The sequence below is a fragment of the Phoxinus phoxinus genome (assembly GCF_949152265.1).
Source record: "Phoxinus phoxinus genome assembly, chromosome: 23".
Classification (NCBI taxonomy): domain Eukaryota; kingdom Metazoa; phylum Chordata; class Actinopteri; order Cypriniformes; family Leuciscidae; genus Phoxinus; species Phoxinus phoxinus.
The window spans coordinates 2,715,417-2,730,938 of NC_136898.1; the positions used below are offsets into that span (position 1 = coordinate 2,715,417).

Consider the following 15,522-nt stretch of genomic DNA (forward strand, 5'->3'; position numbering starts at 1 on the left):
TCGCGGTGTTTTATTGCGTGAACAGCTTTTCACGAAACTTAAAGAACAAGACCACCCCCGACTTCCTAGGTTGTCTAAGAAAGCCTGTGTAGACTGATTTTATGTAATGGACTCGGGACGTTTTTGCCGGGAAAACCAAAAGATGTGACGGTTATGCGCGAACCCGAGAGCCGCTCTTCCGTTCTATCACACATAAAAATAATGCATACGATAATACCAAAAGATTCGGTACTGTAATGTCAATGTGTTATGCAAAGAAAAGGGATTTGTTCAAAACTAGTCTCACATAATCAGATCTAAGTCAATCTCAAATATAGGCCTAGGCTACTTTAATCACTTTCATCATACCAGTGTAATATTAATTACCTCATGTGTCATGATGTCGGTGAATCATAGAGCTGATGCAAATATATTCACATCCATATCATCAGATGATTTCTTAACTGCTGCTTTCTCACCGCTGTCGTGGTTTGGTGTTTATTTTTGAGAGGAAAACGTGCATCACGTATTTACATATTCATCTAAACGTCGCTCTTACCCAGATAGCAATGAGTCGGCGGGCCACCGGCGGTTCTCCAGCGGTAGTAGAAGCGACAGTATGGCGTAATCGCAAACACGTTTGCCGGCGCACCGCCAGCGGCAGCCGCTTTTTTAAAAGCGGCATCCGCCTTCCTACCGCCTTCGTATCGCGGACGGCCAGCAGGTCAACCGCCGTTTCGCCGCAGTTATAACAAAGGCAGCTTTTTCGCGGCCCGCCGGAGGCAAACGCTATTATATATATATATATATATATATATATATATATATATAAAATATTTATAGCATGCAGTTTATCAAGAATAATGATTGATCAAACCAGATAAATTTCCATTTGACGTTTTAATTCCACATTTTAAAGTACAGTAATAGTCATTGAAACAAAATATCAGCTCAATGAAATATAACAAAAAAGATACATATATACATAATGTACACACTAAAGAACATGCAAGTTTAAAATTATATATTGTTTAAAAACAGCCTTTTATAAGCAAATTATATCACTTAAAATATTTTTTAATATTATCAAGAGGTCAGTTATGGGATGAAAAGAATTACCAGTAAACATTATAGCAAGTAATGAAGATATATGGTACCAAATAATGTGCAAGATACCAAATAAATTCAGGTATAACATCACATTTTCAAGAAATTCTTAACAATAGGATAAGTGGCAATAATTGAGTAAAGCTCTGGGGTAGAAAAGACAATTATAATGGCATTGCTGATCTGGGGCACAAGATTTACACTGTGAATGTCTGGAGTAGTTCGATATGCGTGGCGTAGTGAGCTAACAATTGCAGGACAGTAAGTAATTATAATTGTTTCAAGTCTGACTACAGGTTCTGTGGTTTTTCCCAACCACCAATATAGGCAACACAAATTGGCATATCTTCAGTGATTCCTTGTGCGCCTGTATAAGAGTGCTTTTAATTCACAATTTAACACATTACACAAACAATAAAATCACAAAAAAACATTAAGAAAAATACTACCAAGTATATCGACCAGACATAAAAAAAATTTTTTCATAAAAAAGTGGATTGGTCGAGTGTAGTCTGTTACAGACTGCAGGGTAGTGAGTGTTCCAGTTGTCAGTGATGCTGGGGTGTCAGTAGTCAGCCTAGGTTTAAGGGGTCGGCTGTGGGTCCCTCTCAGCTGTGCGGCGCCTTTTTCCACCTTCACGGTCAGATGCTCCTTTTAAGTAACGCATAACATTAACCTGGACCGCCTCATCAGTGGCATCCTGGGTTGCCGGGTTCTTCCGTATGGCCCCTGTAGAAAATACAGATCTGTCATTCCATTTGAATACACATCACATACACATCTATCTAAAAATATCTAAAGAATATCTAACTTACTTTGAACAATGGTCTTCAGGAACAGGTCTCTAAAACATGCTTTTTCCCCTACACCAGTCCAAGTTGTATCAACGGAAAGGCGATTAGAGAAGACACTCTGAAGCATTCTCCACACTGTTGACTTTAGGTCCTTCCCACATTTGATAGCCAAAAAACGTAGCTGAAAATCCAAAAAAAAGTGCCCCAAATTACATTTCTCATACATAAATATAAAATGTGACAGGCTTTGAATTCAGACTGTAGAATAGGCAGTGTACAATCTTAATTTGACTTTAGATTAACCTACAGCGTTATAAACAATAGCAGCACACTTACAAATCGTTCCTGGAGCTCGTTATCCTGCCTCAAACTTCTGTCAAGCAACGCCAAATCTTCCTGGGTGTTTAGGGGGAGTGACAGATCACCTGGCAGGGATAACTCTCCAACAGACACATTGGCGCTAAAATGTTGCAGCATGGTGTCCATTTTGTTGTCCATGCTACGCACAACATCGCCAAACTCCCCAAGACGTCGCAGGATTAGGGTCTGATCTGCACCTAAAGGGATTCCCAGAATAAAAGAACATAGTAGTCAGTCCTGGTCCCTCAACTACAAAACTATGACATTTATATATTGGTCTACTACATGTATAGGTGGCCCCAGTGGGAATTAATCTAACAAACACAGGTGTTGTTTGCAAGTCGTACCTGATTGCCCAGTGCGAGCAAACGTCTTCAACATTGTCCCAACTTGCTTCACCTGCTCTTGAAGCGAGTTGCTGTCATCTGAAGCTAGAAAAAGATAGGCAAATGGTCATTTGGAACCTACATTACACACAAATATGTAAACTTTAAGAAAGAGTGCCATGTTCTCACCTGCTCGTGCATTGCTTTCTCTCCGGGCTTGGTTCTCCTCCCTCAGGGCTTGGTTCTCTTCCCTCATGGCTTGGTTCTCCTCCCTCAGGGCTTGGTTCTCCTCCTTCAGGGCTTGGTTCTCAGTCTTGAATCTCTGGACATCTACATAACAAAAGAAAAGGGATTCTGCAGGGTTTAGTCAGTCAAATTTACGACTTACATAATTATATAATCACTATATTAAGAGATATAGGTCTAGAATATACCTTCATAGCTGAAAACTTGATTCTGTACGCGTGATTTCAGGGGAGTCCAAGGGCCAATCACTGAGTGATGACTTTCTCCTATTGATAAATTGACATAATAATATGTTAGAAGTTATTGCATATATTTACTGTATTGTACAACACACCTAGACACCTTTCATCCAGGGCAGTCAAGTGCCCTAATGAAAAACAGATTATGCATAAAAGGATTCCTCATCTTAAATAGAAGCAATAGTTTAAGACAAACAATGTCACAAATAACATCACTTACTTGTACTCAAACTGTTGGCTCTGAGAAGTGGAGACTGGACTACTGGTGAGAAACCTTGTTCTGAGAAATAGGAAACAAAAATGTGAAAATCTAACAAAGGGTATAGTTTAGTGGCAGGACCGCAAATTAAGCATCACAGCAATACATTGTACATACCAGCTCTGAAGTCTACAGATGGTTGAACGTTTTCCTGGTTTTCTAGAATGAATGAAACTTCTGGAGCATCGGGCAGCACGGAAAACTCGTTACCATTACTCGTTATGATTTTTTCAAAGCTCAGAACAGCTGGTGCATCTGGAAGACTAGACTCCTCTTCATCAGAAGAGGCCTGGGGTCTGTACTTGGAATTTAAGGTTCTCTTTCGCTTTCTCTTCTTGTCATCGTCTGTCGTTTCAACGCTGGAACCCGTTTGGAAGCGCTCCAAATATCTCATCGCCTCTTGCCAAGATTCTAGATCAGGGAACAATGAATGAAAGTCAGTTATGCACCATAAACAGAAAGAAATTACACAGAAAAATAAAATGCACAAGTCACATTTACCTGCTCCCTTCATGAACTTAAAATTATGTTTTTCCCAGGTGCTGTGTGGAGGCGTGCAGCGGATGGCTAAATTGTTGCCTTTGTCTTTCTTGCGAAGGGTAAATGGGGGCCAAAAGCATATGCCCTCGCTGAGCCACACTTGCGGAACCACTGCAAATGGCAGATCCTCCTCGTCGATAAATTGAACAATGGCAAACAGCATCTAAAATACAAGAAAAATTAGCACAATATATACATTTTGGTAATTTTTTAGGCAAAATCAATTACGTCAAAATTCTTACCCCTTCAAAAAAAATCTATAATTTTCACAAGTGAATCAACGGAAAACCAGCCATTCCTTCCGGGCAAGGAAGAAGATAATACTTCTTCTGGACATTTGCTGTATGCGTAAAGTGGAGTGTATCTGATAGGCCAGATAAATGAAAAATGCCTAGCTTGGAAGATTCCACAGGGTAAGTAAAGAAATCGACCACGTTCCGGAACCTCTTGTAGATGACCAAAGTGTTGTCCATTTCATCAACAACGACATTCTGTATAAGTACTATGTCCTTATTTTCCAACAGGACACAGTTGTCTCCCTCCGAACGTTTCACAACAAAGTCTTGAAAGTAACACTCCTCATACTGCTTTTTCACAGGAAGACCATTGAGGAGTGGTCCATGGTTGTGCTCTCTCAAGGACCTTGTTTTGGAGATGTTTGTTCTTTTGTGCTGACTTCTCTCTGACAATCGGCGAACAACCTGCTCCAGTGGTTGTGTAGGCTTGCGCAACAGTTTCTTCAGGCGCCCAAGGAAGTTTTCAAATGGGAAGCATGAGATATTATCAAGGACACCATACTTTTTGGCATCTTGGCTGAGGTGCACTAATCCATGCATGTTGTATGTCACATGTTCTTTTCCATAAAGCTTGCTGCAGTGATCAACAAAAAGAACCAAAATTCTGTGTGCATAGTCTACAAGGTCAGCACACAGGGACACATTCAGTAGGATGGTGATGCCAACTGAAAGCAGCATGAAGTTGTTGTACACTTGAGTTGGTACAAGGCCTTTTAAGCTGACTCAGGGCTCCAAACAAAAAAATCAAGTAAGGAGCCATTGGCTCCTATAGGGGAAAAAAACAGGCGCCAAATAATTTTTTTAAGAGCCACATAACAATGCATTTACTTTTAGTCACCCTGTTGTGTGCATGTCTCTCCTCTTCTTACAGTTTCAGCATTTTCATCTTGTCAATGTTCTGGGAACTGAAGCTTATTTGGGAACTGAATATAACTTCCGACTTATGAACTATATACAGTCAAATCATTTTTTTTATATAATAAATAATAAATTCCCGCAGCTCGCATGCACGAGAAACTGCACGTGCTAACGGTGCAGTCTGTGGAGCATTCTTCGCGATTATGTGATCGCGTGCATTTTTTATGCTTGTTACTGTCCCCGTGTTTTCTCACAGTGTCTTTTTTTTTTAATGGTTAACTTAGTTCCTGTAATGAACTCCATTTTCCCCGCTATTTCTTTGCCCGCTCTTGAACAAAAGTCACAAAAAAAAATTTGTGTCTCGTGATCATACCTCAGTAGGGCTGCACGATTTTGGCCAAAATGATAATCACGATTATTTTGATCAATATTGAGATCACGATTAATTATCACGATTATTTGTTGATTTGTCACATAGCCTAATTATAACTGCTTTTTACATTCATATTGTGCTACATTTCCTGCTAATGTGCATCAAAATAAAATGGGTCCTCTTATTCACCAAAATTCAGTGCATCTCCAGAATAAATACAAATAAATAATGTATTAATATTTTAAATTGTATTTATATTTTATATACATTGTATTTATAATAATTATTAGGATAGACTAGAGATATTATCTTCTGTTATTATTCTTATTCACCAAAATTCAGTGCATCTCCAGAATAAATAAAAATAAATAATTTATTAATATTTTAAATTGTATTTATATTTTATATACATTGTATTTATAATAATTATTAGGATTGACTAGAGATATCTTCTTTTATTATTATTATTACCTATTATTACATGGCTTGGTTAAATTCTAATGTAGAATGCAGTATATTATTTCTTGATAAGACACAGTTGCCATGAAAAACAGAGCGTTGTCATGGACACGGAAGCAATACAATCGTTTTTAAATCAATATTTTGTGTCAAATTATTGATTTATTTGGAAGGTACCCATGTAAGCGGGATCCCGATGTCAGTTAATAAAATTCTGTAGTTGTTATTTGAAAGGTCTCTTGTTATTTGAAGTCTCTCGCGCACTATTGCTCGCGCCCAGACACACTCGGTCTCTCTCGCGCACTATTGCTCGCGCCCAGACACACTCGGTCTCTCTCGCGCACTATTGCTCGCGCACAGACACACTCGGTCTCTCCCGCGCACTATTGCTCGCGCACAGACACACTCGGTCTCTCTCGCGCACTATTGCTCGCGCACAGACCCTCTTTTTCTGGCGCAAAAGGTGACATTCGTTTTACCCGTTCATATTTTGGCGCTTTCACTCAGTTCACACAAAGCGTCTCATTTCATGACGTTAACAAAACAAATGAAGCGATAGGCTACTGGTTATAAAACATGCATGTATGATGCAGATTTTACAATCAAAGGGAGTAAATTTGTATTGTCGCCAATGGCGACCTTGGCAGAAATTTCACTCGCAAATAAATATATTTGGTCGCAAATGCGACCATTTTAGTCGCAGTTTGGAGCCCTGTGACTGGTCCAGTGTACAACAGGAACTGCCTGAATTCTGTAGCTTTCCAACGCTCAACATCTTCCATGGATCGTTGCTTCCTGTTGAACTCGCACGGAACATGGGGTGTAAAGGTCAGGAGTACTCTGGAGAGCTCTTTTACCACGCTGGGAGAAAATCTTGTCAGCCGACGTCCCTTTAGCCAAAGGTGTAACAACTTTCTTGTCACTCCAAGACATACCAGATGCATGTAATCCAGTGGGAACTGCGTTACTAAACCAACAGACAGCAATGCCAATGGCGTTTCTCCACACTGATGACTGTCATCAGAAAGTTCATCACGGAGTGCATTGTCTAATCTTAGAGTAGCATCTGTTTGAGGAAAAGTCATCCTGTTCTCGTAGTGGACCCCCTTTTGAACACACTTGTCACACCCATAATATCCACTGTGACCTTTCACATTTCTAACAAGCGCACGAGCAGGGGCGTCACAGATGAATGTTGATATTTTGAAAGAAAGTGCTCTCCCTTCAAACAGAACTCCTTCCGTTTCAAGCCGATGTGCCTCTTCTACAAAAGGATTCAAAAAGTGAAGGCTGGTTGGCTTCTTCTTCCCATAGTAAAGACCAATGACAAATGGAAGTTTGTTTTGCTGGACATTACCAATGTATTGCTCAATTAAACCAAGAACTGGCCAGAACTGGGCATTTGAGCTTTTGAAAAGTGGAAGTCCATCAACATTAACTTGCATTGAAACTGACGTCAACTTCTGCAATTCAGGAGACATTAACAACTGCGATAATATTCCACTTTCAATTCCAGAGTGATGGTATACACCACCTGAGAGTTCTGTTGTTTTAACACAAGTCACTGTTTTCAGAAGGGTTCTTGGGTCTTTAGGAAGGGTTGGATGATCCTTGGACAAAATGGTTAAAAGCTTACCAAGTGCCACATGGGGGATCATGTTGTCAATAGCCCACCCTGCCAATTGTGTCCTTAGGCAATCCTCTTCCTCTTCATCTTCATCTTCTGTGCTTGAGGAAAACATTTCACCAGCTTCACATGCCTCATCAACAATGATGTCCTGTGCTACAGGGGTTACAGTTTGTACATGGCTTGTTGTAGCCATTCCATGTAGATGTTCATTAACATGAGGATTTACTTGGTCAAAGTCAGGAATAACAGCAAGTAGAGCATTGTTTGCAGCTGCAATTTCCATTTTGTCCCTCTCAACTCCTTTCAATATCCTTCTCCTTTTGGCCCAGTAACTAGACATTGTGACTAACCATGCATTTACCTTTAAAGCCAAAAAGATTGTCCCACAGTAGGTCTCTTTGGTGAAGATAACCGGTTATGCTCTGGTCAAGGTATCTGCAAAAAAATGTGAACAAAACCACATTGTTAATGTTAGGAATATACGTGGGGGAAAAAAATGATCAGCCAAATGTGGAACAGTGAGTGTTAAAAATAAAATGTATTCATTGAGTGTAGTGATTTAAGTGAACACAGAATTGTCCTCAAACATAAAATGTACAGAAGTTCACAGAATTACAAATCACAATAGCGTTAAAAAAACATTGTTACATTCGGATAAAGATGTTTTATGACTCAATAAACATGATTGTAACGATATATGATGTATGTGTGTTCTTCAAACTATGTTCAGGTATCATTATAATGAGATTATATTCATAATGTAAAGGCAATCGATATAATTTATCCTTGAGCATAATACTAGAAAATAATATATTTTCTCTCTAATTGTTTTATCCAAAGCCAAACCAGATCACAGAAGTTTATATAAAACACTCAACTTGCGTTATAAAGTAATTTTGCAAACACATGGTTTTAATCTCATAAATTTGTGTATAGTGGCTAGCTAGCATGCTAACGTTACCTAGCCTCAGGTGCACCTGTCACATAAATTAGCTGTTATTTTTATGATTTTATTGTAAATAGGAATGTTTACTGAAATGTTTTGCTTTTAGTTTTTTAGTGCTAGATACAGTTTCAACTGTGAAGTTGAAGAACTGTGAAAGAAATTAGGGATTATAACAGTGTGAATAGCCAGTCGTTGGTGATTATAGATAGCAATAAACCAATAAACCAGATTTGAGATGTGTAAATGTGTGCATTGAGAGACTGAATGGGTCAGTTTGCACCACAAAACAATAGAGAAACTACACTGAATAGTTGTTTAGATTATGACAATTAACACCAGTTTTACAGTCTAATCGAAATCAAGTCAAGATCTTGAAAAACGTGATATTAAAAAATATTTAACTACATAAAGAGTTTTATTCTTATCATGTTCAGATTTTAAATATAACATGGTCAGACATGTGGCTATAGCTGCAGTGCATTTCTAGATTGACCACTGCCCACTTCAAATTTTTTATCATGAAGATATTTCATAAAAATAAATTTCTAATAACTTTATAAGACTTTGAAGATATTTATCTTTTTTTTTTCATTATGACGATAATTTATTCTAAACTTACAACAAAGTGCAAAGTGTCAGCTTTCAAAAGATATCATAACTGTGTTTATAGTCCAAAGGGTTCATGAAGTTTTAGTTTGGGTATACCGTTTCTGGGGATTTTTCAAAAGTGGGCTTGAAGCTTTCTAGATGTAAATTTTTGGCTACCTACTAAATTTTAATTTGGCTTGCAGCAATCTAGAAATGCACTGCAGCTAAAGCCACGATCAGAATAAAACTTTAGTCAAGTATTTTTCAATATCACGTTTATGACTTTATTTCAATTAGACTTGTAAAAGGAAAACTGGTGTTTATTGTCATCATCTAAACATCTATTCAGTCGAGTGTCTCCATTGTTTTGTGGTGCAAACTGCCCCATTTAGTCTCAGTCTCTCAATGCAGACATTTGCACTTCTCCATTCTGGTTTATGGCTCGTAGATATGCTATTCTTTTGTGTGCATTAGAGTGACTAACGACAGGCTATTCACATTGTTATAATCCATAATTTCTAAAGTTTTTCACAGTTGAAACTGTATCTATGACTGAAAACTAAAAACAACATTTCAGTAAAAATTCCTATTTAGAATAAAATCGTAAAAATAACAGCTAATTTATGTGCACCTGAGGTCTAGTTTTTTTTATTACATAATTCCTGTAAAAAAATAATACATAACTGTCACTATAAGTTTCTGTTTCTCAGAATAAAATAATGGTCAAATACTGAAACCTGAGTATTATATCTTTCTAATGATGTATATTTTTTTTAAGATAGTTCAAATTTACTATCATTATTTAAAGCTCACGCTCTGGCAAGGGTTAACAAAATAAGTATTCTTTTAGGCCGAGGCTTTTTATACGGCCTACCGCTGAACGCGGCCTTTATCCAGGAGCAGTTCCAGATGGGGAAATCTCTGAAACCCTCCGGAGGGTCTGGTGGACCAGAGTTCAACGACAGCTGTTTCTGTTCTAACGTTACAGAGCAAATACGTGCGTTGACTCTCTCGATTATAGCTAACGTTAATGCTAAAGCTCGATAGACATAAAAAAAAATGGCCGCCAACGGCTTTCGAAACTTTCGCCAAATTACAACCAGCCAGCATATTTTATGAGTAAATTATTTGATTTTTATATTATATGTTTGTATTTAAAGTTAAGTATACATTTATTATCTGCAATTTTGGCGCCCATTATTAGCCGCCGCCACTGTACCTAAGTTAGCAACTTTGCGTAAACATGGCTAACGTTGACTTGTTCGGCAAGAACTGAGATGACTACAGATTTTAAATATATAAACTAAAAACAGTTGCGTTAAACACAAAGGAAACATGTACTTACCTAAATGATGGTAGTCGACGTCGATGACTTTGTTTAAACTGCAGGCTGTAGAAACTTGCGATCGAGTAGAACTGAGAACTGTACTTCTCGAATAGAGTGCACTCGAGTAGAGTGATGAATTGACGCGAATGTGGTTTTTATAGCGCCACCGTCTTATAAGCCCCGCCCAAAATTCAACACACACACAAAAAAAAAAAAACACTGCGCATTCATTCTGTTTTATCAATGACATAATGTGTTTAGATTTTATTAATATTTTTTTGTAATAATCTCTACAGGGACTTTTACAATTTCTTAAACATTTGTACAGATCGCAATTGCTAGCCTAATTAATACTACTGATAAGGTAAAACAAAAATAAAACATTAAGATTGGAAAAAAATTAAAAAAAAATGTAACTTTAAACTTTTTTAACTTAAAGCATAAAGAACTTAAGAAGAATTTAGCTTTTTCATTGAGTCTATCCTTCATGTCAAAACTATTTTAAGAGTATTTTAAAGCGGCTTGCCGCCAGCCGGCCGCAGTCCATTAGACAGAGGCAACCGCCAGAGAAAATGAAGCAGTCGGACCGCCGGCGATTTGCCGGCGGCATCTCGCTAGAAATGCGAGTGACGTATTCGGCGGCAAACGTTGTATCCCCGCCAGCGGGACGCACCTATAGCCGACAGCTTAGGGCCGGAGGCAAATAGAAGCCGAGCGGATGTTTTTTGCTATCTGGGTAGCAGCGTTGCGGCGTCGGGATGTTCACAAACGGCTATAGCTATATCACTGCAAAGGTATTTACAACTTATTTTTATTTCTAAGCAATTAAAGAACAAAAAATAACTTTACCATGGCACGAGTAGGGATTGCATCACATTCAGTCTCTCTCTTGTACGTTATGTGTGCACGAGTTCCAGCACGAGCTATAGTTGCTGCTGCAGTTCACTTAACAGCCACCGGTGTCGCTAATAACGAGGGTTTGTGAATTTTACATAAATCCACTTTAAAGGATTAGTTTACTTTAAAAAAAAAGTTTTTTTGTTTTCTTGTTTACTCACCCCGATGTCATCCAAGATGTCCATGTCTTTCTTTCTTCAGTCGAAAAGAAATTAAGGTTTTTGATGAAAACATTTCTCCATATAATGGACGTCAATGGGCCCCAAACAGTTCAAGGTCCAGATGACAGTGTCAGCGCCGCTTCAACGGGCTTTAAACGACACCAGACGATGAATACGGGTCTTATCTAGCGAAACCATCGTCATTTAAAAAATAAATAAAAAAGTTTAAGTTTTATAAGCACAAATGCTCGCCTTGCTCTGTTCTGTGATGCACGTTCCAGATGTGTTACAGAAAATGCGTTTGTGCTTATAAAACCGATCATTTCGCTAGATCAGACCCTTATTCATCGTCTGGTGTCGTTTAAAGCCCTTTATAGCGGCACTGACACTGTCATCTGGACCTTGAACCGTTTGGGGCCCATTGACGTCCATTATATGGAGAAATTTTTTCATCAAAAACCTTAATTTCTTTTCGACTGAAGAAAGAAAGACATGGACATCTTGGATGACATCGGGGTGAGTAAATTATCAGCAAAAGTTTTTTTAAAAGTGAACTAATCCTTTAAGTAATTTCTTCTTACACAGAACCCAAGTCTTAGCTCGAAAAAAGGTTCTTTAAAATGGAGTCAAGAACCCTAGGGTTCTATATACAGTATAATCACAGAAGATAGTTGCCAGGGCGTTGCTAAGTGGTTGTTTACTGATCCAAGTCAAAAGATCAACTCCACAATATTCTGGTCTGTAGATGGTTCAGCTCTGTGAGATTCAGAAGGGGAACATTTATTTGCCACTTGTCTGGAAATAAACGATTATTGTACAGCTGTAAATATAAATTTGGATACATAAGTAGCCTATATTCATACAGTATACTCAAATAATAACACAAGAAAAAGTACCATAGAACCTTATATGGGTTCCCTTCAGACATTTCTCTTTATATAGAATATTTTTGGCATAACGGGTTCTTTAAAATCAAGTCAAGAACAGTAGTTGCTTGATTGTTTATATCACAAAATGTAAAGGCCTGCTATGTATATCGCAAATACTATATTATCAGCTGTAATCTGCTAAACGCAACTATAAGGTCTGTAAAGCTGCCTTTAAACCATATGTATTGTGTAAAGCACTGAATAAAATTGACTTGAAACACAAAACGCCAGGGCCATTTATTATTAGTTCATGTTAACTAATGTAGTTAACAAATCTTAACTAATGAAACCTTTTTGTAAAGTGTTAGCCATATTCCTAATGCATTATTTTAATCGTGCTCTCCAGTTTTCCCATGTCCTGCGAGAGCAGTTTGTGTCTGTCGCGACTGAGATCATCGGTGTCACACGGGTCAGGTTTATTTCAGAAACTTTAGTCCCCGTGGAAGAAATCTGAGGCATGTGCATCACCAATGTTGTGGGTGTATTTATGAGCATGATGTACACTGGGTATTTTTGGACTAGCATGAGGACAGCGCGAGCGAGTAGGGTGATGATTTCAGGGCCGCGGGGTGGGGGGGCCGGTGCTTAATTTTATCTAACGGCTCGAGCACAATCAAAACCAGAGATTGACTCGTCGTGAAGAAGTGAGGGCCGGTGTCAAGGATACACAGAGAGAGAGAGAGAGAGAGAGAGAGAGAGAGGCTGTTTGTGATTAATCTGGCTGCATTGCATCAGCGCCCTCGGATCAGCCAACTGGAGAACCCAGCGAAGCGAGCGAGTCTATTCTGAGAGCGAGCCTCATCTCGACGCCAGACACCGTCTTATGACTGCCACTAAACACCAGTGGCTCTCACATCACTCCCAGCGCTTCAGAGCCTGGACGATGACCTCATCAGGGCCATTACACAACACTTAACACCTATCGACCAGCGCACCGCCAATGTCACACACTCGCTTTAACGCCAGCCTTCTGGAGATCCATATTCGATATTAATTAGGTTGGGCGAATATCTTCGATTAGTATTTGAGAAGAGAAGGAAGGAAGGAAGGAAGGAAGGAAGGAAGGAAGGAAGGAAGGATTGAAAGAAGGAAGGAAGGAAGGAAGGAGGAAAGAAAGGAAGGATTGAAAGAATGAAGAAAGGAAGGAAGGATTGAAAGAAGGAAGAAAAGAAGGAAGGATTAAAAGAAGGAAGGAAGGAAGGAAGAAAGGAAGGAAGGATTGAAGGAAGAAAGAAAGGAAGTAAGGATTGAAGGAAGGAAGAAAGAAAGGAAGGAAGGATTGAAAGAAGAAAGGAAGAAAGGAAGGATTGAAAGAAGGAAGGAAGGAAGGAAGAAAGGAAGGATTGAAGGAATAAAGAAAGGAAGGAAGGATTGAAGGAAGGAAGGATTGAAAGAAGGAAGAAAGGATTGAAAGAAGAAAGGAAGGAAGGAAGGATTGAAAGAAGGAAGAAAGGATTGAAAGAAGAAAGGAAGGAAGGAAGAAAGGAAGGAAGGATTGAAAGAAGGAAGAAAGGATTGAAAGAAGAAAGGAAGGAAGGAAGAAAGGAAGGAAGGAAGGATTGAAAGAAGGAAGGAAGGATTGAAAGAAGGAAGGAAGGATTAAAAGAAGAAAGGAAGGAAGGATTGAAGTAAGGAAGGATTAAAGGAAGGAAGGAAGGAAGGAAGGAAGGATTGAAAGAAGGAAGAAAGGATTGAAAGAAGAAAGGAAGAAAGGAAGGAAGGATTGAAAGAAGGAAGGAAGGATTGAAAGAAGAAAGGAAGGAAGGATTGAAGAAAGGAAGGAAGGAAAGATTGAAGTAAGGAAGGAAGGAAGGATTGAAGAAAGGAAGGATTAAAGGAAGGAAGGAAGGAAGGAAGGAAGGAAGGAAGGAAAGATTGAAGTAAGGAAGGAAGGAAGGATTGAAGAAAGGAAGGATTAAAGGAAGGAAGGAAGGAAGGAATGAAGGAAGTAAGGAAGGATTGAAGGAAGGAAGGAAGGAAGGAAGGAAGGAAGGAAGGAAGGAAGGAAGGAAGGAAGGAAGGAAGGAAGGAAGTTCATTGTTTTCCATCAGGAATTGACTGGACGGGGAAATGTGGCTTATATTACATGTTTGAAAAATATGTAATAAGACCAGCAAGATTATTTCAGAAAATAAATGTAGAAAATAAATAGAGTTTTTAAGTTGTGTTGGAGTTGCACACCAGCTTGTAGGTTGTCTTGTGCGAGTGAAATCAAGAAGTGTTTTGGTGATTTGGTGTCCACACACACACACACACACACACGCACGCACGCACGCACGCACGCACGCACGCACACACACACACACACACACACACACACACACACGGCCCTTGGCTAAACTCTAAATTAAAGAGCTGGCGATGTACTAACTCCTCTGAGGCGAACAGTAATGAAATGGAGCCGCTGAGGCCCAGAGCACTGGACACAGAGCGACACCGGACACACACACACACACACACTCTCTCTCTGTCTGTCTGACTGCTGTTGTAAATATCAGCATTATTACAGCACAACACCAGTTTTCATCAGAGAGTGACGGTGATGATACACTGCTGTTTAAAACACTCACACCAGTAGATGACTGTGTGTTTGAATTTGAACAGGACGCAGAATTACACAGAAGTAGAATTTAAATTAACTGAGTTTTTTTTATCTCATAACTAAAAGCACAGTTTAAGATCATCTTTTAAAGTTGACTTTATGAACAGTGTTGGGGAAAGTTACTTTTAAAAGTTGTCGTGTGCATTATTGTGCACAATAAGCTCAATAACATGCATTTAGAATATTAGAATATTAAAATACATAAGGTGAATTTTCATTTCATTTCAACTTTAACTTTAAAAAAACTGATTAAGAATAAACAATTTCGGAAACACTTTAAAATAACTATATTATTTTAACTATATGTATTTGCAAATAGTTAAATAATAGTTTATAAACTATAGTTAATACATTAATAGACTATATAAACAGTGAGTTCTTCGTTGTCACTGTAATTAACAACGTGTATTTTTTTAATTAGAAGAGTTAAATAATAGTTTATAAACTATAGTTAATACATTAATAGACTATATAAACAGTGAGTTCTTCGTTGTCACTGTAATTAACAACGTGTATTTTTTTAATTAGAAGAGTTAAATAATAGTTTGTTAACAACGGTTTATCTATAAATAGGCTAGTTCTCACTTTTTGATTAGGTCGCGGAAA

The 15,522-nt window shown here is 38.4% G+C and overlaps 1 protein-coding gene across 2 annotated transcripts; it reads right to left on the minus strand.

Annotated features, from left to right (window-relative positions):
* Positions 1-870: 870 nt before the first annotated feature.
* LOC306991869 (uncharacterized protein) lies at positions 871-4,103 on the minus strand. 2 transcript variants are annotated; one of them, XM_079600109.1, is made up of 9 exons: positions 3,812-4,103; positions 3,428-3,721; positions 3,272-3,331; positions 3,001-3,078; positions 2,756-2,896; positions 2,588-2,671; positions 2,217-2,437; positions 1,902-2,061; positions 871-1,815 (listed from the first exon to the last, which is right to left on the minus strand). In XM_079600109.1, the coding sequence occupies exons 1-9, from the start codon at positions 4,011-4,013 to the stop codon at positions 1,670-1,672; spliced, it is 1,386 nt and encodes a 461-aa protein (XP_079456235.1). In that variant the 5' UTR covers positions 4,014-4,103; the 3' UTR covers positions 871-1,669. The 2 variants fall into 2 exon arrangements, with proteins under 2 accessions (XP_079456235.1, XP_079456236.1); XM_079600110.1 differs by lacking the exon at positions 3,272-3,331.
* Positions 4,104-15,522: the final 11,419 nt, after the last annotated feature.